Genomic DNA, 25,848 nt, shown 5'->3' on the forward strand with positions numbered 1-25,848 from the left:
CATATAAAAAAAAAAACATTTAATTTCATAAACATTAACCTTGTTACTTGCTGCTATGGCACCCTTTATGTGCGAGTCCGACTCGCACTTGTCCGTTTTTATTTTTTGATACTGCCGCTCTCCACCTAAAAAGGCTTCACTTTCCTCCCGCTTTTTAGTCGAATTGTGACCTAAATTTGTTTTCGATGTTTTATACCTTTTCTTTCTCTTTATTCTTTGAATATTGTTGAGAATAGATGATTGAAAGAACGATGTATTCCAGTATGAAGAAATGAATGTACCTAAATCTTTATTGGATTATTAAAATTAATTCGGATATTTGTCACCTCGTGGTAAGTTTTGATTTTTTCTTCGAAATTTGAATTTATTTCGATTGTTCTGTTTGTTAACAACGATTGTTGTTCTTTACACGGTATTCTTAGAATATTTCCCATGATGCTTTTTGTTATTTGGATTGACCAGGAAAGCCTGATTAATCCCGATTATTTTCCACAATGACTTATCGTTTATTAACAAGTATAGGTTTTCGAAATTCGTAAATAAATTCTAACCAAAATTATTTCTCTTTTTACAATTATTTTCGTGGATTAATTTCTTCTGCGTTCATTTCTTAGGATATTTTCAACGTTTTATGATGAACATTTTCAACATGATTTCTTTGGATATTTTGAAGATTTCATTTTGGAAAACTTATATTATTTATTTTGTATCACTAGCTCGAATCCATCTTGAGTCAAGCTCCGATCTTTCTGCCTTAAATCAGCTTATCTGACTTCCTCTCCGTTAAGGGCGAGCCCTCGCTTGTTACTAGGTTACGCACGGGGTGACGTATTGTCATAAAAGCGTCGTCTTTTCACTCTGTCATGACGGTCGGCTCCTAAAAGTTTATTTATAGTTGGCTTTACGTAAGCCTATAAATTATTTTGAATAAGATATTTATAAGCAATCATTAAAGGTTGTATATCTTCTAACTAATGACTTACTCAATCACAGATTGTTATAAATGTGATGAATTTTGGTTTGACATTTTTATAAATAAAAGTAGAAAAATAATATTTTTGAATTTAACATGGGAATTGTCAATCTGGGTTGAAAAACAAAAGATAATGGATGATTGTAACAAAAACTGGAAAAATATATATTGTCAATTATATTAAATATTATTAATTATTTGATGTTCCTTTTTATTTGAAGTTGGGTCTTCATTAAAATGAACATTAAAATGCCTCTCCGTTAAATTGAAAATTTGGAACTATTAGCCGTCATCGAAGATTATACATCCCAATGGTGGTTGTTGTTCCTCAACGCTTAACTCAAGTCTACTTTCATGTATTTAACGCTAACACCATTGCAGATTCCTAATGTTCAATTTTTATTACAATCTCCACCAGGATCACCTATTTCAGATGACTTGTCTACCATTCGGCACGTCGTCAGCACCAAAAACATTTGCTTCTGAATTGCTGTGAAGTTACGGTGAAGGTGCATAGTTTATCCAGACGATGTTCTAATAGCGACCCAGTCCAAATACCAATTGCAATAAAATATACAGCGTAAAGGATAAAGCTTATGCAACTACAAAACTGGTCAATAAATTACAGTAAATCAGCGGTGAATCCGACGCAATGCATCGAGCACATCGCAACATAATGTGGACCAAAAAACGCAACACAAAGTCCTCGTCGGAGTCGAAGAGTCTAATGCTATGCAATAAACTTCAAAAATATTTTTCAACTGGTCAATCAATTACAGCAAATAAGTGCTAATTCCGACACAATGCCTCGATTTTCTCGGCAAAATGAGGGGCAAAAACGTAACGCAAAGTCCTTGTCGAAGTATAAGCGTCTAACGCTAAGCAACGCCCTTCGACGGTAGCTTCTAAAAATGCAAGTGGTCCCTCAAACGGCATCAAACGCTAATGAGGACGTTGAACTTTGCAACATTCGTGATTCGAAGGGGTCAGCTTCACTGTCGAACTCCGCAATTTTTCAGTCGACAGCTGCCAAAGAATCATCTATACCGTCAAGTAAATATTCTTCAGCCTGTTCAAGAGACGATAAAATGGTGGAATGAGGATGAAAGGAATTTAAATTTTAATACAATTCTTTAAATTTACTTATAAAACAACTGCTTAAAAATATATCTGTTACCAGCAAAAACAAGGAAAAATTATGAGTTCACATTGTCAAGATGTAAACACTTTAACACATCAGTTTAATACATCAATTATCTAAACTTGCTGCTGCCCTAATGTAATAAACCTCAGGTCGTAGATTAAATTTCTACTGACTAAACTAACATCGTTACGAACTGGCAGTAATAGTTTAATTGATGAAAATTCTGTCATATTTTCGTAGCCCGCGTTTGATTATAAAACTGACACTTTCATTTATACAGTCTGTCTGGCTTAGCACTCTGCTAAAAATTTAAAAATTAAATTTTTGATAAGGATTGTTTATAAAACGTATTGTATGTAGGTACATAACAAATATTAATCTTTTCTTTATCACATCAAGAGGTATAGCTAAGCCTGCATCCAGAATAAAAATTGTTGATTGGGTAAAATAGGTATATTTGAAACGATGCTAATATCGAGGCAGCTCCAGAGTCAGTGAGAACAGCAGTGGCATCCCTTAATTAGATCTTTAGTCCGTATCCAACTTGCAACTAGTAACAGTCTAACTAGTATCTGTAGAAAATGGTGCATACATTTCAAAATTACTGTCAAAGAGTAAAAAGAGCTCTCTAGATGAAAACTCCTTTAAACTCCTAGTTAATCAGTGTCTGTACTAGATATTTGTTTGCTTACAAATTAAATTTAGATTAAAAATTTAATTTCCAGCTTATATGTGTGATTGAACGACATTTTAATTTAATAACAGTTAATGCATCGTTATAATTATGAATGTAATTTATTTACTTGCATCAGTAAAGTACAGTTACTTTACTTTACGGTATCAGCTGCCTATGAAATTGTTGATATTTTCTAACTGAACTATAGAAAATCAACAATTGAATAGTATTCTTATGAATAGTCATTGTATCTATAATAACTAATGTACTTGTGATGTTTCTTATTTTGTAAAATTAAATGTAGATTAATCAATAAATGATATATAATGTTTTTCTGTGTAATAATTCCACATTTCTGATTCCGCAAAAACGATGCGGGATCCCGCATTGGCGGGATTGGCATCCCTACTCGTAATGCTGTCGGTTATTAAAAAAAAAGGTTTTGTGTTTATTTCATTTCAATGTATTGTAACAAATGTGCAACACGAAACAAAATGTAATTACTTTATAGCCGTTCGTTGTAGAAATGAACATTGGAGAGTTGTCGTTCCAGCTACACAGTAACTACTCGCCAATAAAGTTAAATAAACTTAGTAATATGATTAGTCGCTTATTTTTTGTTGAGGAGCTGTTACTTCTCATGACATTAAAAGAGAAACAAGTCGGGATATCGTTGTTAATAAAATCATTAGTTTATTTTTCAGTTGGCCTGAATCGTTACAAGAAAAAAATTATCCTTAAACCGTTTTTCTTTAATTCTTATTTCTATCTCTTAATTTTTTATTTACCGGCTCATTAAGAGAACACCTTCCGGGAGAGGAGACGCCTTTAGACGTCATAACAATTGCTTAGTTATTTCTAGTGTCTAGTACTGTCTCTGAGAGTTTTAGGGAATTATATGATGACTAATACTAATCAAAGTTTAGTGAGTCTCTGAAGGTTTCAGGACAAACAATGTATGCGACATAAGGGGTTGGCATGCAATTACCGTTCAGCCCGAACGTGAAACCTTAAGCGATAGGGTAATAAAAGATAAAGTTTTAAGTACTCATTTATTAATATCAAAGATTCGACTTATAGTTAGTGAAAACAAATTGCGTCTAGTATAGAGTTTACTGTGATATCGAGTCTAACAATGATAACCGAGTGTAGAAACACGTGTTTTATTTTTCTAATTTGGCACTATTACATTAATTCAAACCAACGATCGAACACCATTCATTTTATAATGAAAATCTTAGTCGATTAAAATGAATTTCATTTGAAAATTTACTGACGATTTCTGCGACCTGCAACGGAAACACATACGTTACTATACACTGCGTTACATGTAACAATATTTTAAGCGAAAGGATGTCGCTCTTTTCAACTATAAAACTGACCTTCCTTGGATACAAAAAGTAACATATAATCTTGATTATAAACAAACGACTAATGATGAATAGTTACGTCACGTCAGACTGAAGTGTCCGTGACGCGGCGTCTGCGCGTCTCGCGTACTCACCCTTGTCTTTAGCCGCTTTGATCTGCTTATTTTTATTGCATTTCTTGGTGATGCGCCGGCTCTGATCGCACGTGGGGTCGCTGTTGGCCTTCAGCATGTCCGTCCGCGACATTTCACCGTTAGGACTGCACTCGCTCCAGGACGACTTTTCGTAACGACAGGCTGACAGAGAAAACCCATCATCATCATATATTATAATGAGTATTGATTCACATACGAGTGTTATAAATAAAGTTACAGTATACTACATGGTCTTTTAGCAACTTCGAGTAAAAATAAGCATTATTTTATTTAGCTGATTGTATGCGAATGACCTAAGAAAACTTTACCTTTTTTACATTTTTTTTGTATGGTCTTGGCGCGTTCGCAGCTGGTGGGGTCGCCTTTCTTCAGAGTGAGGGTCCTGGATCGGATGTTAGTCTTCGGGTCGCACTCGGACCAAGCGCCTCGCACGTAGCGACAGGTCTCTGGGAAACATAACTCAATGTTTACTTCAAAACGACGAACGATTTATTTGTAGTTCTTGGACCTTTTCTATTCCTCATATACATAACTGACTTGCCCTTTCTTGTTGGAAACAAACATGATATAGTATTGTTTGCTGATGATACCTCTTTGGTTTTTAAAATTAATATAAAACAGGTACAGTATGACTATGTACGAGTAAACCATGCTATCTCTGATATAGTACACTGGTTTAGCGTGAATAATCTTAGGCTGAATAATAAAAAAACAAAAATTGTAAAATTTAGTACACCAAATGTGCAAAATGTAAAAGCTGGTGTACTTATCAATGGGGAATCGATGGATCCAGTTGAATCAACTGAATTTCTTGGCCTTACTGTTGATGCCAAGTTGCAATGGGTCCCCATATTAATGGATTGGCGAATAGACTGAGTTCTGCGGCATTTGCGGTCAAAAAAATTAGATTATTTACTGATGTTGATACGGCTCGCTTAGTATATTTCAGTTACTTTCACAGTATAATGTCTTACGGTATTATGCTTTGGGGTAACGCAGCCGCTATCCATACTGTATTTGTGCTGCAGTCAATCTATAACCTAGGACCCAAAGAATCACTAAGTATAAATTTATAGATATCAAGACATTATGTGCGGAAAAATATTAATGATTTTATGAGAAAATGTTATTCTCATAGCATTGGTACAAGGAACAAACTTAATTAGATTGACGAGAAAAAAAAGACCCGCTGCGTTGTTTTCGCCGGTTCTTCTCAGGTCAGGGTGTTTCCTTTTCCGAACCGGTGGTAGTGCTTAATTTGACTATCAATAAGTAAGTGTAATGCTTCTATATTGAATAAAGGAATTTGAGTTTGTAAGGCTTTCTTGCATTCACGTTACACGTTCTCAGGGGCACGGAACACATCCGCTAAACAATAGTCAATAAAACGTTATCTACAGCAGCACAGCAGCACAGCAGCACAGCAGCACAGCAGCGCAGCAGCGCTACCGGGCTGATGCAGGACTCGCATAACATTATTCCTGATATTTACATTATTCTTCAATTTATGAAAATGTGTTTTAATGAAGGATTTAATAAATAAACGAAAGAGCTTGCAGTATACATCATGCCTACTCGGCCCATTTCCGCTTCTATGCTGTGCATGTGCACTTGGACTGTGCGTGGTGGAGTATGCTGCTCGAAATGGAAGATTGCTGTACACCATATCTACTTTCGGGGATTGAATTTTACGCAAAAAAAGTGGAATTAAATTTTAATTTGTTAAATACGACGAAGAATGATTGTAATTAAACTTTCATAAAATACAAATTTATACAACAAGTCCGATATATACGCACACAGTGGTGGTGGTGGTGGTGGTGAAACGACACGCGCGGCTCGGGACATACGCTGTGCTATCATAGTGTGAGTGTATATTTTAAGAGCCGGCTTAGGAAACAAAACAACGTCGGAGCACGTGCTTTGGGCTCTGCGTGAGACTCGCGTTGCTGACTAGGGGCGAGGCCAAAATATCTTATTTAATTATTAGTAATGCGGACAGTTCTGGTACTGGCTGTGGTTAGAGTCCATGCGACACTTTGTCATAAGCCACAAAACACAATAAATATTTGTTATTCCGACAATAGTAAATAGTAAGTAGTAAGAGAATTGGTGATCATAACAATTGTAATAAGCGATTGTATTGAGTGTCACCGACTTACTCACCGCAAGTCCTCCGTCTGAATGCTAGTAAAATGTGGAAGAGATCACTCTCTTTGCGATGAGACCGCCTTTCGTACATACCATTCATTTTATTATTTATTCATAACTGGCTACTGTCTTCACTGTTTCGGTGTACATTCCAGACTATTCTATCGTTCGAAATTTATAATTCTACTATTTAAGTTCATTACATATTAACTGAAATTGTTCCGTGTTGTTGATTGTACTACGTCAATACAATGCAATGTAATTCATTAGAAACCATCCGAGGTTACAGTCGAGGCAAATAACTAATGCAAAGAGAACAGTGTGCCCAGTACTAGCGCAACTTTATAAACCTTAGCGCGCGCCCTGAATACGCTCTGTGGTTTTCACATTATACGAATAATTATATAATTAAGTTCCTTTGTTTATTTATTTATTGCATTGAGCATTAATCAAAAACCCACGCAGCCATTTCTGGCAAACGTCAAAACATTACGTATATAATATAATACAGCAAGCGACAGTCTCAGCAGAGTATCGTATTAAACGAGTCCGAGTACAGAGTAGGTTTAGAATTAACGACACCATGGTTATTCATGTAGCTTACAATAAAACCACATAACACAAATTAAAAGTTCTTCTAAAAATTGTAACTCTAAGGACATGACCCAACATGACCCAGAGACAAAAATAAATTGAAAATAATAATTGTATTGATTAATAAATAATTGTTTTTGCTGACATTTTATTCGCTTTGGGGAAATTCGATTTAAATTAAGAATTATACTTCCGTATTTAATTTCCGTAAATCTATTGAACCGAAACGCACCCGATTAGTTTAAATTATATCTCTACAATATACGAAGTTCATCGTCCATTCGATACAATAACAATCTTTATATTTAATTACTTTTAAAATGTAATCGCTTGTATCGAATGATTCAATCGATTATGCTTCTGTCGACTTTGATTAGAGGAAATATATCGATATATTTCACTAGCTATTTTAAGCATGAGTATTAATTTTAAAATGTCCATTCTGATATATTGAGCAGATTGACACTGGCCGATACGATACTTTAATAAGTTAATAAAATGCGATAAATAAAACGATGCGATGAATTATAATGCCCGTAATGGTATATTAAGGACTTTTAAAAAACGTTTTGTACTCTTTTCTCTTTTAGAAATGAATGCGTTTAGTGATTATTTAAAGATTTATTAATCGTATAATAAGAGGCTTATTCTTCGTGGTTTCTTTTATAAATAACTTGCAATCATTTATTTCTGATTAAATCGGTATCAATCAAAGGAATAGAAGGCCGATTCTACAACAATCGAGTCGTTGCACGAGAAGTCTCTTAGTCTGTTAATGAACTTATTGAGTCGTAACCAGTATACATCAAAGGACGTGATCGAAATGGACCTGCTAACGATGTCGTTTATTAATACATAACCCTTGAGGGACTTCGTTTCATTCGATAAAAACAAAAAACAAACGTAGCATCAGACTTACCCGAGCACGAGACAGAACTCTATGCGACATGGATTTTCAATGCTGACATGGGCCGTCGCATTGGAGCGTCGTATGCATTTCATTAAGGCATTTCAATGAAGTTTAATAGAAATATATATTTGTTTTTTGTTAATTATTTCATTAGACACATAATAAACAATTTGGTCGATTTTGATACAGCTGATCCTGTCGTAAATTAATTATCTTAAAAGAACATGGAGTCATAACTTATAATATTAAAATATATTTCACCTTAAGTTCGTAAACACACAGCGAGAAAAGACCTTGCTTTACAAATACTTTAAAACAATGTATTGTGTGTGTGTCACACTATAAACATCTTTTGAAAATCTTTAAATAAGGCGACATTGAAAAAGATTGCGGTAACAATTGTAGGAAAATGGATGTCGGTTGAATGAAATAGTTATTCATTGTCAGTCGCGGTGCCCTGGTACCGTTGTTTTTGTATGAGCTTAATAAAGACATTTTATTAGGGTTTCTCTAAGTGTATTCCTTTATTGCACTTTCTTTCGAAGTAACAAAACAAGGATTCCCACTATCCCGTACATATATAACTTCCTCCAAGGCTTATTAATAAAAGTCGCAAGCGGTAGTCGTCTACTAGTAGGAAGCGAGTGATACCTCTATTTTTAGCGCCCCTTGCGTTGCGCACGAGCAGGTCGTGCTCGCCCTCTCGCTCCCACACGTCCTCTCCGGCCGCGGCGAACGATAACACCACCACCAGGGTAGCCAGCGACCACCACCAACGTATAAGCTGAAAAGATACTTGTATTAGAAATAATACTTATAGTGCATGTTGTCGGGCGTTCGGTCCGGGCGCTGGAACTTCGCTAACAGCCGGCGCTTCGCTTTGCAATCCCTTTGGCTTAAATATTCAACCAAAATGTATGATACCGTTTCAAAAGACGCATCTGTGACTTACACACACGCAAACACATACAGTCATACCGCTGCATATGCCATGTTTATAAGGAAACGACTTCTTGAACTCAATCAGTTGACTAATTATATCGTGGTTCACTCTAGTAATATAATCACGTAAAGTCGTTCTCATTGAAACAATCTTTCGCTTACATAAAATATCTTTTCTACAGAAAACATCCGAAGAGATGTTCTAGGCTCGAACAGACTAAATAACTTGCAGTACTTTGTACAGTGCTCCGGGAACTACCCGATAATACTATTGTTGGAACTTAATTGATCAGTATTCAACAAAAATCACAGTTTAAATATGGAACATAAATTCGCTTTGCGTTATTTAACAGTTCGCGGACGGTCAGAGGGCTTAGGTAATTTGTAACAAAAAAGAAGAGCTGCGCCAATTTTAATACAAATAACAATAATCATTAAAATAAATTCGCAGTCGCATCGACTTTTGTTTATTATATGCAAACACCACCAGGTACACGTGCACACATGTACCTGTATATATATAACGGCAAAGCGGTACTGTGCCCTTATCGTACGTAAACGTATCCAACCTAAGGAGGTTCCTTCTGTGACACTTTAAGGTGTATCTGTCCAACGGAAAATTACAAGTTTGTATGGAGCGCCGTTGTGCAACTATTTGCAAGTTCTGAAGGGACACGCCAGCACACACAGAGCGACGAGGTATTTAAGTATTACAGAACTAATCATGACACAAAACATGAACATTTATTATGTGTCACTGATCAGTTATTGTTTAAAGAAAATTACAGTTTTATTTATTTCTTTACAATTGTTAAGATAGAGACTTGGTGGTAGGGCTTTGGCCAAGTCCGTCCGGGTTAGTTAAGCCATTGGTCATATACTTATTATAGTCGTGTTCCAGATCGAAGGAACCAGTGTAACACAAGGGACATAATATCTCAGTTCCTACGGTTGCAGTCAACTAAGGAATAGTCAACATTTCTTGCGTGATGATGCCGGTCCGCCTACCAGTGGTATAAGGAAACCTGAAGTTGCGAGTGGTCAGTGAGCAGTAATAGTAATAGTCGAGACCATACGCCCCTTTATATGTTGTTTATAGGGAATATGTAAACAAAGGACGACGTAGCCGAAGTGCGTTACAAGTTACGTTCGAATACGCATTCGTTAAAATAGAATGCTAATGATACCGTGACCGTTCGTGTGCGGCGGAGTCGCGCCTGTGGGACCCACGCGCGCATGGCGTCCGCGTGCAACAAACTATTGCCTACACCTATACCTTCGTTTTTAATATTCGCGGAAAACATAACTTTGGATACATGAATGTACTGGTTGCATTAAATTCTAACGTTATATCTGGAAACGCAAGATGGCGATATAAGAAGGATGTTTGTCTAAACAAAAAACAGTATCAGTGTCAACGGCTCCGTCGCTCACGTACGACCGATAATACAGAGCTCGGCCAGTCAGTGACTGTCGTTGTGCGTTCGGAGTCGCCGGTGGGCCGACGAGCCGATAGGTCGACCTGTAACTGTCGACGACGTTATCATGCCCGCGATAACTTTCAAGCTTCTGCTCAAATTCGAACAATCATCTCGTAGAACACAATACAAGCTATCCTTCGTTGATATCACTGCTGGGTTATCGTACGTCGTACTGTCGGCCGTCGCACGGTCGTAAGTCTGTAGGAAGACGGTTGAACAACAAGCATATATATTCACAACAATATATATTCTAATATTATCGTGACATAGTATAAAACAACGTCGCTTACCGCTGTCTGTCCCTATGTATGCTTAGATCTTTAAAATTACACATCGGATTTTGATGCGGTTTTTTTAAATAGATAGATTGATTCAAGGGGAAGGTTTATATGTATAATACATGCACTATGTAGTAGAGAAACACTGACAATTTTAGAGGTTTCCAAAGTGATGTCGTAAATAAACACATTTTTTGCGCTTACATTGTAAATGCTGGCTCAACCCTACGAGATAGATCAAAATAATGTACTACAGTATTGCACACCTTAAAAAGGTCTTCAAAAAAGTCCACGGTGGTATATGTCTATCTCTTAGCGATAACCCACAATAGCCTCTTTTATATTCTTTACTTTTTATGAGAAATAATGGTTTATTTCCGAAGCGATTTTAAGCAATACAGCATTAATCCTTATCCAATTAAGTACCTTAAATACATTGTGCCTTCAATATAGATCAATATGGGCCTTTACAGCATGCAATTTAAATTAATATTTTCGAAGATATCACAGATTTAAAAGGCAGAAACATAGCGGTCTGTGTTGTCTAACGACTGAAAAACTGTGAACGTTGTAAGACATTCTGTAGTATATTTAGTGGCAGCATTGCACCCGTGCGAAGCCGTGGCGGCTCGCTAGTATTATATAAAGATATATAATGAAACTATCATCACTTAATGTTTAGTTCTCGCCAAACATGCAACGGTCGCACGGACGGTGCAATGTGCACGTCGTTATTGAACGGGAGAATAATACGTATTAATTGTACGCGATCCATGCAGTGGCAGACCCGTGTGTGTGCGTCCAACAGTTCCGCGGTGCCGTAACTAAAATAAACTGGGGTCATTCCCGGGTGTCAGGCAGATAACGAGCTCCCAGCTGCTGGTGAATTCGTACGTTGATTGTTTATTTAGATATTTGATACAGAGGAAACGGTCGACGGCACGAAGTTCGCAGCTTCCTCTCGGGGTTAACGATAAACACGGGAGTCCTATATCCGAGAGGTGTTTATGACTTTTTATTTATTACATTTAAAAATTAATAACACAAAATTATTTTTATGGTTTTTAAATAATAATATTCTCAGAGCTTAAGATTAATGGCAATAAATGACCCCGTGCAAGGCGCAGGTAGTCCACGTCGCCTGTAGCCGTATCGCGTAGGCACTACAGAGTGTGCCGACACCACCACCATCAGCGCCTGAACGAGAGGTCGGGTAATGCACCCCTGCACCCCTGACCTATTTATTTCTAACAAAGGCCTCAAGCACGACATGGATTATGAAACCGAGCCCGCACGAATACAAACAGACGCTTCGCTTTGCGTTTATTTTTTGCCCGCTATTGATTCGCTTTGAGATAAAGTATCATAACGCGGAGGCCTAAAGAAAAAGGAACGAGTCCACATGTGGCATTGGAATACCATTCCAAGTATTCGGAGCGGGACGGGATAGCTTGCGTAGCTTGGGGACGCCTCGTGTTATTGAGCAGCGGATTGCGGGTCGAGCCCACACAGCGAGATGCCGTCTGCCTCCTTTCTCTCTTTGTTATGATTTAAAAAGTTTTTCGGCTATTTTTAATGTATCGAAACACAATTGTGTTTTATTTTTCGAAAACTATGAATTAAGTCGTCATAATGAATATCAAAATTTAGGCAAAGATATATTCATATTATTTAAAAGAATATTATACGTAAATATAAAAAAAAGTATTTGTTTAATTCGCTAATCAGTAATATTGAAGTAAATGTCTTACCTCCATGTCTGTCGGCAGGGATATCACAAGGAAATCGCGGAGACGGCGATCGTCAGCGGGAGCAGCGGCCGTGCAGCGGGCACGGGAGGCGACGAACGACTAGCGAGCACCGAGCCGCTAGTGGCGCGCCGGCCGCGAGTCCGCACAGGACGCCTTCGTATCGATCCGTCTACCCGGGACTACTTCTCTCGGGCCTTTCCTGTACGCACCCCGCCCTTAAGCCCGATCCCTCTATCTGCGGCTAGGCACGATTTATTGCTTTTTCCGGAGATGACCGGATTTCCTCGGCGATGAAGTTGCTCGCATTTTTTTGATACTTTGCTACGCGCCGGCGTTAGCTCTTAAACAACACAACGTTATTATCTTTTCTTCTTATCTTCTTTGTGTTTATTTCTATTGAGATTTGTTCATGAGTCATTAGTAAAAAGAAAAAAAAACAAACACTCGAGCTCCAGCTAGGAACAGAGAGATACAGTGCTTTGATACGATTTACATTTCGAACGACACAGCGCTGTTGAAGCAGCCGTGACAGTCGGTAATCGGCGTAATCTCTTCTGCCGTCAATTGACGGCGACTCGCAAGCGGTGACAGGTATCTCCGCGAGACATCTTCTGTAACTACTAACTGACTGTAACTCGTTGCGGCCTGTGCTCCATTATTGACAGAAAATAAAAAGCACGATTCACAACTTCAATTATTTCTACAAAATTATATAACTTACTTGCGCAGCAAAAATTATGTCTCGAAAAACTTTTTTGCCGCCGTGCCGTTGCCGACCGTCCACCGCCTTCGGGGGCGCATCGCCATCGGTAGCTTATACAAGTTAAGGTTGCCGAACTGTATTACTACCGTGAACTACACTTTCCATGTACTAAAATATCGTTAAATTATGGAAGTGATTGTGTTATCGAACGCTTCGGCGAATGTTTTGTAAACAAAATCAACCGATCGTAAATAAAATTGATTAGTTGTTTTTGCGCTTTAAATTCTTCATTCAAAACAATGAACGAATGGAAAATAATCGTCCAGATTGGTAAGCGGATATTATACAACAGGAATCATTCACACTTGAGTATATTCTATTCTGTTTCATTTTAGGATTGTACGCGACAGTAAGCTTCGGTAGGGAGCCCTTCAAGCCGCGAGACGGTTCTGTACCCTTTTTAGTAAGTTTACTTTCCCTTAAAAACTAAAACTAAGTAATATAAACCAAAGCTAATAATATCTCCGCAAGACCGTGCATTACTCTATATACAGGATCTGTGCTCGCTTCGTGCAGAGCATTTCATGATATGCAAACGTAATCGCAGAGCGTTGTTTACACGTGTCCGATTTCTTACTAGGTATATTTTCCGTCACGCTACCGCGGCCTGTGCGTCGGGACGCTGCTGTCCAGGACGGTGGTCATAACGGCGTGTGTGTGCATCGCCGACCCTTCAGTGCATGAACACGACACCCGGCCCATCAACGTGGTGACGGGCGCGACGTACAGGCATCCGCGTCGCGGAATACGAGTCCAAGTCACTAAGATTATTATCCCCAAGTGTGAGTTAGATATCTCATGATAATCATCATGCAGCCTCGATTTTCTAACTTGACAACAGATAGAATACCCGTCGCAACGTTAACGCCACTCAAAAATCTGTGCTGACCGATGAATCTCGGCAAGTAATTTCGTACTATAAACACAGAGCGTACGCGTATTCTATAAGCGCCAAGCCTGCTCCTCAAACGGAGAAGGGGTGTTAGCCCACCTGTGGGACATTGTAGAGCCTGTGGCATAATTTACTGTCACTCATATTTGGAGTTGTACCTTAATTTGATTGTGATACCTTTCAACTCGTAGGACTGGTTTCGGTTATACGGTCTTAATTCACTCTAATAAAACATTTTCTATGCAACCCGTGTAGAAACTGTTTTAACAACCATTGCATTTATTTAAAATGTGGTCTGATTTTATTTTATTTTGGGCAACTCTCAACACTCAGCATAGTATACTTCACAAACATTTTATACCAAAAAAGTCTTACATAAGCCAACAAAGTTTCCACTGTTACATAAAACATGGAGAAAATCTAATAAGATAATTAATAGATCAAAAAAGTTTTTTAAGCTGTAACAAACAAAAAGAAAAACAAACAAAACACAGGATATTAATGACAAATAGTTTTTACGGCTCTTAAGAACTTAAACAGACCCACGTTAAAGATATGTACATTACTGTAATGTTGAATATAATCGTCACATGCTCTTACCAAAAAGCGACTTTTGGCACAGTTCGTTCTACATAAAGGGACACGAAAGTTATTATTATTTAGGAAGATTTCGTGTCAGTACTCCGAGCAAGTCAAGAGCAAGTCGGTACATATCATACATATTACACAGGTATTCGATATTGATAAAACGCATCTCGACTCACGTCTCATGTAAAACTCGTAACGCCTCGTTCGAAATATTGTTATGTCTAGCTTTCGTTTCCACTAACGAGCAGCTCACTGCGAGTCTGCAGCGAGGCGTTCCTTGTAAAATGTAGTGCGGATTATGCTTATATCTATACTACTATATAAATCTGTAGAGTCTGTCTGTACCCTCAATGTTTTTGTCGAATTTCGTTATAAATATTCGTTTTATGGCCCACTGACATCAGTTTTACCATTTTCGAAATTATTGTCTGTCTGTCTCTATGTCCCGCTATAACTCAAGAACGGTTGAACCGATCCTTCTAAATTAGTATACAGTAAGAACATGTGACTGCGCAAATGATAAACTGTATATAATGCCGTTAAACTTCATGGCAGCTACGACAAAAATATATATATATATAAAATGACACGTCCTGACTGACTGATTCATCATCGCCGAGCGTAAACTATTAAAGTTAGGGCTATGAAATTTGGTGAGCAGGATCATTTTATTGAGTAAAACCCCACTAAGAAAGGAATTTTGGAAATTCTACCCCTAAGGGCGTGAAATGAGGGTTGAAAATTTGTATGGAAGCATTTTGTAAGTTAGAAAAATGGAACTTTATTTTTGAGATACTCATTAAAAATGAGAATATACGTATTTTAGCGTTTCTGCATATTTGACCCCTTAGTGGGTGAATAAATAAGGATAAAATAATTTTATTATTTTTATCTCATTAAATTGGTTGGATCCTATTAACGTTATCACGGGTTGTGCTGTTTGCTAGGGCAATTAATAAAAAATACAAAAACTGTGACATTTTTCAAAATATCTCGTTTCGTTGAATGTTTTGAGTTAGGATTTAATTACTCGATAACGATGTTTACTCGCCGAGAGTCGGTCAAAGTGTGAGTAGAAATAAAAGATTAATAAATCTAACCGTCGTCTTATTGGAAGACACTTTACAATGAACTACTGTGATAGTAATGATAGCCGTTCTTAAATCCTGCTATAATGTTTATAATAACAAAATAACATAATACAAAAATCCAAAACAATCGTATTAAATTCCAAAACTGATCCTTGTTTCCAGTGTCCAACAGCACCGGGGAGAGAGCCTACACGATACAGAAGTCTCCGGCCATCCTTATCCTAGCTAAAAGGGTTCCAGACGTCCTAGCCGAGATTCCCTTGCGCCCGATCGACATCGATTACAAAGGGGATGAGGTGTTAGCGCTGCACGAGGAGTGCCTGATGCCCGGCTGGCATTTCTTTTACAAGGGTGTGAGTTCACTTAGGCTTCTTCTATAAATGCTCATTGCATTTTCGACTCCGAGAAACAGAGCCTTAATGCTAAAAGGTTTGTTGAATTTTTTGTCAGGATTGTCTGCTCTAATTCAATACTCCAGGCTATTGCTATACGATGCGCACCATGCATTAAATGTTATTTCGAGTTCGCTCGTTCTGGATCGCTTGTATTCCGGAAGGAAGGTCAAACGGAACCCTTACAGCAATGAATTAAATTTTGATAAATAGTAAAAATATTGGATTGAACACGCAGCCTGGAGCACTTTGGTATTTAAGTCTCGTAACGCCTTACGAACTTCGTTTCCAATACTGTAATATTGTAATATTGTCCTTAAACGACAACGCCAAAATATTGCTATGCGTGCTTGTTACTTCCTGTATAAAATTAATATTGTATATACAACCATCAGTTCCTTGAATAACAAATAAAAGTATTTTAAAATATACTTCGCTTATTCGCTGCACACGGGTTGATCTTGTCATCGGAATTGAGTAGAATTGAAAGGAGTTTGATAGTTAGTCGACAGAAGGTGCGTCTTTTAACCTTTTTAGCATGCGTACATCAACTACCACCGCCCATGGACATCTGCAACACCGGGGGGCTTGCAGTTGCGTCGCCAGCTTTTAAGGAAATACTTTAATTGTAATTCCAGGATAAAATATACCCTGTCCACAAATTCCTTCTCCAACGGAATATTCGGGTGCAGTACTTGATAATTGTGAAGAAGAGCCTGTGGTGTAACACCATCACAATGAAATTTCAAAAAGCTATGACTAACTTGGGCTTCGTGGGGTACTTCGACAAGGCCTCGTCGATCTGTGTCAAGGATGTGAGTAATTGTTTTATTACTAAATAATGATAGCATTATGCCCTCATTTCGGATTTAAAAAGTTTCGAACGACAACAACCTTTAATTTAATAAAGTTACATTTTATACTTGTTAAAAATTGTATCGTATAAAATTTCAAACTCCATTTTTACAAAGAAATTACTGGAAATTGACTTTTTACCAAAGTGCTCCCTTGTAAATAAGTATAAGAATACCTTATTGTTTCAGCCCGACAGGGAAGCGCAGCCATGCCATGTAAGTCACACGGAGTTGCCATTGGCCAGTAATTAATGAAATGGGTTTCAGTGAAAAATAAAGATGCGTACGGAACGAAGGATCTCTGCTCGATTCTCACCGAGTCCGTGCAAGTACTTTAAATTAAAGCATAAGATCGTCTCTCGCTTTAGGAAAGAAAGCTGAGCGGTTTAAATCTAAAAATTATACTACTTATTGTTGTATACACAGACAGCAGTATTACATAACTCGGAAACCTTGACTTGTCTCTTCAACAGACAAGACACGAGGTACCGTCGTACACACTTTTAGCAAAAGTTGAGGTAGTGTCGTGGGATAACGTTGCTTCTAATAGGCCTTTTAACATTTATATAATGAGACACGGTGGTCGACTCAGCATCATCATAGCGGCAAACATTATCTTCTAATTTCTCTCGTTACGTTCCACCTAAGGGAATGTATGGAGCGCCTCTCATATGTCGCGGGAAGGCTGTGGCCATGCTGCTGGCTCCAGACGCTCAGTGGTCTAACTGCACCGGCGGCACGAACCTGGTACAGCTGTTCAGTTCCAGCCACATAAGAAACTTTATGGCTTGCGTGAGCGGGTGTGTAACTTGTTACTATGATTTTATTATGACTATACGACACTAGGACAACATAATGTGGACTTAGATAAGATCAGGCGATGCACACGAAGGATAGATGGGGGAACTCGTCAGCGGCAAGTGTAAGCACATGTCAGAATATAAGATACGCTGGCAATAACTCTCACGAAAGGCTAAAGAAATACACAAGTAGGTGTCACGTGGCGCGCACGTGTCGGGACTCCGCAACATTCACGGTTTTAAAGACAAGAAATGCTCTGACAACATTCCTTGCATTGTTAAATAAAATGTCTTTTCGAGTTCGAGAAATAATACTACTTACGTACTGATAAAGAGTTATTATTATCATTATAGCGGGTATTTTTTATGATTCTTAATATATTTAAAACTTGGAGACTGTTGTAGTCATCTTTAATTTATAAATAAGGCTGTTGTCATAAATATATCCCAGTAATAATATATAAATATAATTGTGTTGAGTATTGTTAGAAATAAATCTTCAAATTTAAATTTTGTTCTCTTCACAATTTTTGGTCTCACAAATACATCGAGAGGCTTTCGACTTAAAATATTCTTTTTATGAAACGGAAATATAAAATAGACGATGGCGCAGGTTATTCGAACCAGAATTCAAACTCAGCTGGGAGATCTTCAAGAAGAGCATCGAGAACGACTTGAGCGGCAACGGACACTTCGATTACCTGCCGGATGTGTACGACAGGATGCTGGACGTCATGAGCAGCTCCGAAGAAGTTTGATTTCTGAATTGCTGAAGCGCTGTATTCATCTAAGTAACACGTTGACATCACGACTGTGATCTGGCAGTTGTGTTACGCACTTCGTACAACTGTCCGTAAGTGACCAGTGACACGGTGATTGATACTCAAGTGCAACTTCATACGATCGGCTCGATGTAAACCCAGTCGACGTGTTACTGCCACGGGCACAGCGCTTGAGACACTTTATGTTAATAGCGCGCTACTTGGATCGGATCGAACTTTCATTTAATGTCTAATTAGTGTCTAATTAAAATGTTAACATTATGTAAATCAATGTAAACCTTTATTGGTCATTAGTGCTAACTTAAACAAAACATTTAACATATCGACAATATTTCATTATGGTATTAAGTACATACTACTTGTCAGTGGACATCATTAACTAGAGACTAAAAGAGAACCAAACGAATTGTTACTGACTACAGATGCGTCAAGTTAGCTATTGGAGTGGTAAGTACACTCTCAAGGACCACTTGGATCCAATAAGCCTATAGCATATTTCTCTAGGACTTTGAATACTAGTGACATTAAGTACAGTACTACTGAAAAAGAGTTAATAGCGATCCTTTGGGCGACAAAGTAATTCAGTCCTTATCTTTTTGGCGGAAAATTTAAAATTATAACCTACCATAGACCTTTAGAGCTTCTGTGGGTAATGGACCTTAAAGATCCGCGACAGACTAGATGGAGACTTAAACTAAGTGAACATGATTTAATAGTTATATATAAGCAGGGCAAACGTAATACCAACGCAGATTATTTTTCATGTAAATCCATAACGAGGAAACAAGTTCAATTGCTGTAAACCCCACTGAAATCTCTCCGTCAGTATCAGACTCTCGAACGTTAACTGTACATTCTGACATAGAGGACCCAATTTTAGAAATCCCTATGCGTCATATTCAAAAAAATTGTAAGTTACGGATATGAAACAGATTGGAAAATAATTTGTTTGTAACAGAAAGGTAACAGAAAGGAAATACTAGGGCCATTCTAAATAGCAACCCTAAATAAATAAATGTAGAATTTCAAAATTTATATCTGAGGTCTGATATTATGATATCAGACCTGGATATAGGCGCAACCTAATGTTAAATCTATATCCTATGAATTAGTAGGTAAATAAAAAAAAGATTATAATCGGTCATAAATTATTTCAATTGTGTTGAAAATCAATCATACCACAGTTACATATCCATTTAAACTGACTTATAACACTTCCTTCTGACAATTGCGAAATTTTCTTTCAGCTTCTCTTTTTTCCTCTCCTTCCATATTTCAGGATTGTTTGCTTTTAAGCGTTCTCTATATTAACTTCGCTCTCGTTCAGCTGGTGTTAATGGCATATTTCCTAAAACAAACAATCCATTTTTTTAATGTAAACACAAATACTTGTTTTTTCAACTAGTAACAAAATTGAATAAGTTGCTAATAATGCATGTACTTGGGTAATAAAATATATAATTGTTATATATTATATAACAGATGTAGAAGTAATATTAAATTATAAATAATATTTATCTATTAATTCGTACGCGAGACCAACGTGAACAAGCCTTTATCGTTCGTATCTGTTACATAACAGAAAAACGTGACCGATTTAATAACACACGTGAATTAATAGCATGTGTCTAAACTAAAAAAGTATCGATTGCTACGCTAATTCTCATCCTAAACGAATATTTTTATATTTTAACCAAACGTCACAAAACGTATATGAATCCAGCACGATATTTTAAAAATCCACTCCAACATGTAACTTAGAAATGTCTACCTCTCCCTGTTCGATACGACCACTCGTATCTCCGTAAAAGAAATGACCGATCGAACATTAGCTGTATCGTTATTTAGTTTGACCGTTTGTCGGCTAATGTTACCAATATAATCATTTTATTTATTACCATCAAATAATTTCAGAAATCCGTAACAGAAAAATAACAGATATGAGTAAAACCAGGACACGCAATCATTAATTAAATTTGACTAACAACATTAGAATTCCCTTATTTATTTAGGATGTTTTAACAATTAAAATTAGAGTTCATTAGAAGAAAAAAAATATTTTGAAAATTAGCGTAATAGTTTTAGTTATACATGTATATTTTATAGAATTACCACCAATAATGTGGCCATTGATTACTTGTATGAAACAGTATTCATGCAATGCCTGTTTCGTCTTTTTTAATATATAATGAATAATGAATTATTCAGCTTTATCAGAAATTTAAAACTTTTTCAGGCACCAATAAGCATATAACAGGTTAAAATATACAAAATGGCAGTTGAGTCTTAATATGATAAAAATCGATGTTGGATATTCCGACAGAACTAAAATTACATTTTTTTCAATATGACCCCTATAAGAGGTTGTCCCTTAAGCAAATTTCATAAACAAATTATATTTAATGTAGTTTGTGATATCAAAGGAAAACCAATCGTTGCTTAGCCATTTCAAATTTTTTAAAGATTACCATTCCGATTTCAAATTCTTATTTAGAAAATGACGCTGTAAATGCCATTAAAGAGTATGGGAACCCTAAGGTAAAATATTTTCATAAATCTTCGATTACATAATTTCTCCAATTCAAATTAATTTAAAAAAAATATTCATGGATCTAGTTCTTACAAAATTTGCAATAGAAAATATTAAGGATTCTTTAAAACAACTGGAAATAATCAAAAATTACCATGAAGGTAAGGCTAACCATCGCGGTATCAACGAATGTTTCTCGTCTTTATCAAAAAGTTACTAAATACATAAAAGAATTCACATTTGCGGTCCACCTAAATACGATAGCAATCCTATAAAGCCTAAATTCCAAACAGTTCTTCCACTAGCTAAACCATTTGCCATAGTTCACCTTGATTTATTTAACATTGATAGTCAAAAATATCTAACAATAATTGATACATTTCTAAGTACGCGTATCATTTGAGAGATTTTTTTTTTTTTTATGTCATGGGTGGCAAACGAGCAGGAGGCTCACCTGATGGAAAGTGACTACCACCGCCCATGGACATCTGCAACACCGGGGGGCTTGCAGGTGCGTTGCCGGCCTTTCGGGAAAGAGTACGCTCTTTTCTTGAAGGTTCCCAAGTCGTATCGGTTCGGAAAAACCGTCGGCGAAAGCTGGTTCCACAGAGTGGTTACAAGTGGTAACAAGTATTTTTCCTTCTCAACCTTTCCTAGCAATTCACTGAATGTTGAAGCGGTAGAACCACCAGACGACAGACAATATATCGTTATCTTCCCTAAGCCAACCAGAAAAAAAATATCTTGCAAACAGTATCAATTCAGCACACTAAAAGGAAGCACTCTAGCGACATAACCACTTGAGTGCCTAATAGAATGCCGAGAATTTACAAGTACTTATTAATAATAATGGTATTAAAGAACACGTACCTACTGAAAATAACTGACTTACCTAAAACTGAGCAGATTAAAGATTCAAAGACTATTCTCAAGCTAAATTCAATCGATCTTAGAATGTTGCATCAAACGAACAAATAAATTTTACTGGTTCCAACTATTTCACAAACAACGTAAGCTCCCAGTTTATAACGATTCCTTTCTACGGAATTATTTTAAGTGCACTGGTATTGCATTTATGAACCATAAGATATATAGAAAACGCGTACATCAGAAATCATCAGGAAACCAAGGGACAGAAATTGAAAAAATAGAGCCTCCAAAAACTGTTAAGAGAAGAAGCATAGACCCAGTGAATAAAATACCACAGCACACCTCGCAACCTGAATGTCATCGGTTGTTGCGCTGTTCTGCAGGAGGGAAAGTAACATACATCCCCGCGCGTCGTGGGATCTGCTGATTAAGTTATGCGCAGTAGCGCGATGCAAGTGATAAAATATGTTCAGAGAAACTAAAAATAAAATTGATGACATTAAGTTTTGGTAATTCTATGTGAATTTGAATTCAGTAACAATTGTATTTTAAATTGTCACTCTTGTATCTCACATCGATCAGCGTGTAATTTTAGCTATAAATTTAAATTGTAATTTTAAGAAATTAAATTAAGTATTATTTTTTTTTGGAACCTTATCTGCCGTCGCTCTTAATTCATACACTCTGTTCAGTAAACATTTGAATTTCTATTTTGTTTTAATAATTGATAAGTTTGTCTGATTACATTTTTGGACGCTTAAATATTTCCTTCGTATTTTATGTTTACTGTGACTATTGAGTGAAGTGATTTCTGTTCCACAAGCGAATTAAGGCGCTTTTCTGTATTTTTTTTTTTCGTTTTTTTCTACATCAAGAGATGTCGTGTTTCAACTTTACGGACTCGGAGTATACCGATATGGTAAATAAATGATCTTGATGGAATTAACTGAGCAGATAAAAGCGATACTATGTTTATACTACGACAAAGGACATATACTCCGCCACTTTGATCGTAATGTGGCAATGTAATTTATCTGTGATTAAATACTTAAAAATAATCGTGGTATATTATAATATATAATATCAATAGAAAAAATATTTATTTGTTTAAAACGACACCACGACGAAACCTACAATCTGTCTAAAGGGACGCCACATTGTTATACTCTGATGAACGAAAAGCGTAAGATGTCATCATGGCGATTTATCGCTGCGGCGGACTTTAGATCTCACTTTTACATTCACTCAATATCTGAACAAATTGTTTACATGACGTTCTTATTTATCGGGGAATGTGTGTCGGTGCTGTTTAAGTATCATTTAATTTTGACATACCTTTCTGTGCCAATTCTTTTTATTTCTATTTTATTATTTATTTTTGTTCTCTGACAAAATATTTTTTCACTAGCAACCCTGATGGATTGTAAGTGTATTCAATTACTCTAGTATGGATCAAATTAGAAACCCTCTCCAGAAAATGCAGGTGTAGTAAGTTTTCACAGAATACCTTCCACTGAAATATAGTGTAGAGTGAGGTATTCTGTAGTGTTCTGTAATTGTTCCCTCACTTAATTCCTGGATCAATTTCACAGTCTTGGTTTTGACCTTTAATAGTAGGATTTATGTTTGTTTTATGTACTTATTAATTTTATCGTATGTTTACAGTTCATTGCATTCGTTAAAAAATGATAACCACTATTCAGCGTTCTAAGTTATATTTATTGAGACGACGAAGACGCGACTCTAGTGTTTTAGTATAAAAGTTGCATCGCTAAGAATTTTAAAATAAAACAAAGCCACTCGTATTAATTGTTAATTTATTATAAATATTTGAAGTACAAATAGAGCCTGACCGGTAGCGCGGGTCCCATATATGCACCTATATTGACGTCTCCCGATTGGCCCGCCGCGACACGATCAGACTCTCATAAATTATCTTAAATAATAAATACCGGCTATACATAAAACAATTGTGAACAATAAATAGTCTATCCGCGTACTACGAGACATGTAATATCACAGGCGAGCAGTGCCGGTTCGACAGTAGAGTACCGTAACGTCATCACGTCACTGATCGATTCGAGTGACGAGGGAACGATTACTGCACTGTCTATTAATAAAAGTTCTAGTAATAAAGGCTCTGCGGTAAGCAAATCTTGAAAGCTGCTTATTATTTGAAGAGTTGTTTCGCGTAATGCCATATCCTAAAGAAGTATTCGTCTCGGCGGAGGAGTGAGCCTCGCGCATAGGAACGTATGTCGGCGTCCATGTTGTGATCTCGGAGCCAGGAGGTCGTAGTCTGCGTACTGAAGGAGGTTGGCTCAGTAACCTCCGTCTGCTCGCCGGGCTCCTCGTCGATTTGAGAATCTGAAACGAATCATGAATATTAAATAAAAGACACACAGTTCCGACTGTGTGTGCTATAGCAGCCAATCGACTACAATGCTCACCTTCGCAGGGGATCACTTTGAAGGGCTCCACCGATTCGAGCGGCTCGCTGAGGCCGATCTCGTTCCTCGCGTATATCCGAATCATGTAAGTATGGTTCTCGCTGAGGTCCTTTATGTTGAACTTGAGGCTATGGACGTCCATTTTGCCGACTTCCATCCACATAGTTTTGGTGACGTCACGGATGGCGATGTGGTAGCCCAGCAGAGGGGCGCCACCGTCCCACTCGGGAGTTCCCCATGACGTCATTACAATGTTGCCCATCATCCGGATTTCTAGGGGGCCGGTGGGCGGTGACGGCACAGCTGAAATTATCATTAATTAGCATTAAATATTTACATGTTCCAACAACAAATAACATTCCCATAGCCAAAGTCTTCGGCAGCGCCGTCATATAAGTTACTCACTCGCATACTTCTCCAGGCGAACGGTCTCAGATTCAGTAGGCAGACTGACTCCCACCACGTTCTCGGCCGATATGCGAAACAGTAGTTCGTCTTTTTCCTTGATGTTTTCTATACAGCGCTCGAAAACCGTCCCCATCACTGTCACCACTTTAGACCAAGATTTACCCTTCACGGTCTTGTATTCGATAATGTAATCTGCAAACAAAGTAGGAATATAGCTAAAGCCGTAACGTATCTCGGCATTCTCCGGCAGTCCGTAGGGATGTGCGTGTATCTTACTGGTGACAACGCTGCCGCCGTCGCTCTCCGGCGCCATCCACTGCAGCGTGACGGAGCGCGACGTCGTCTCTCGTATGACGACGTGCTGCGGGCGCGACGGAGGCGCTGGGAAACGTAAATATAAATCGGTTATACAACAATATGCAAGCTATCCCACTTCATTATGCAATAAAGGTGGTTTTGATAAATTATGGTTATATATGTATATATTTTATTCCAATAATATACACACTTCCGAAACACTATTGATATCCGAAGTGTTTCGGATCTTTCAATAAGCGTGTACTGTTCTCCGTAGGGTCGACGAAAATATAAAAGTAAACTTGCACTCAACTTACACAAAGTCTTGCCGATGGTAATCTTCTCATCAGACTCGTACGGCAAGCTTGTGCCAATTTCATTCCTAGCGCATATCCTGAACGAGTACGTAGTGTCCGCCGACAATTTACTGATTTTGGCGGAAATCACCAACGATGTGGCTACGTGTTTCCACTTCTTGCCTTCTTGTTTGATTTCAATGGAATAGTCTAAAATAGCCGACCCACCGTTCTTCTCGGAGGGGTACCACGTGATGGTGACAGAATCATTGTCAATACCATAAAACCCGAGCGGACCGATTGGCGGCGATGGCACATCTGTGGATGAAATATGTTTTTATTGCAACACTCTTTATGAGTTATGATTGAAATATTACGGCAGTATATATGGCTTGCGTTTCGAGTCAACA

General features: G+C 37.5%; 3 protein-coding genes across 3 annotated transcripts in view; 1 reads left to right on the top strand and 2 right to left on the bottom strand.

The window, feature by feature from the left end:
- Window positions 1-3,847: 3,847 nt before the first annotated feature.
- LOC113403085 (uncharacterized) lies at window positions 3,848-12,698 on the bottom strand. The gene is made up of 5 exons (XM_026643524.2): window positions 12,426-12,698; window positions 8,625-8,757; window positions 4,627-4,764; window positions 4,298-4,459; window positions 3,848-4,082 (listed from the first exon to the last, which is right to left on the bottom strand). The coding sequence occupies exons 1-5, from the start codon at window positions 12,429-12,431 to the stop codon at window positions 4,063-4,065; spliced, it is 459 nt and encodes a 152-aa protein (XP_026499309.1). The 5' UTR covers window positions 12,432-12,698; the 3' UTR covers window positions 3,848-4,062.
- Window positions 12,699-13,427: 729 nt separating this feature from the next.
- On the top strand, window positions 13,428-18,861 carry LOC113403087 (uncharacterized). The gene is made up of 8 exons (XM_026643526.2): window positions 13,428-13,458; window positions 13,524-13,591; window positions 13,769-13,970; window positions 15,922-16,112; window positions 16,790-16,966; window positions 17,195-17,221; window positions 17,654-17,805; window positions 18,419-18,861. Exons 1-8 carry the CDS (start codon window positions 13,428-13,430, stop codon window positions 18,561-18,563), a joined length of 993 nt encoding a protein of 330 aa, XP_026499311.2. The 3' UTR covers window positions 18,564-18,861.
- Window positions 18,862-23,790: 4,929 nt separating this feature from the next.
- Window positions 23,791-25,848, bottom strand: part of LOC113403088 (titin-like) — a 63,760-nt gene continuing 61,702 nt past the window's right edge. The window contains exons 23-27 of the mRNA XM_064220280.1: window positions 25,460-25,756; window positions 25,122-25,226; window positions 24,843-25,037; window positions 24,438-24,740; window positions 23,791-24,354 (exon numbers count right to left, since the gene is read on the bottom strand). Of these exons, the coding sequence (XP_064076350.1) occupies window positions 24,158-24,354; window positions 24,438-24,740; window positions 24,843-25,037; window positions 25,122-25,226; window positions 25,460-25,756 (1,097 nt within the window). The 3' untranslated portion in view covers window positions 23,791-24,157. The remainder of the gene's footprint in view (window positions 24,355-24,437; window positions 24,741-24,842; window positions 25,038-25,121; window positions 25,227-25,459; window positions 25,757-25,848) is intronic.

Source organism: Vanessa tameamea, chromosome Z, assembly GCF_037043105.1.
Source record: "Vanessa tameamea isolate UH-Manoa-2023 chromosome Z, ilVanTame1 primary haplotype, whole genome shotgun sequence".
NCBI lineage: Eukaryota > Metazoa > Arthropoda > Insecta > Lepidoptera > Nymphalidae > Vanessa > Vanessa tameamea.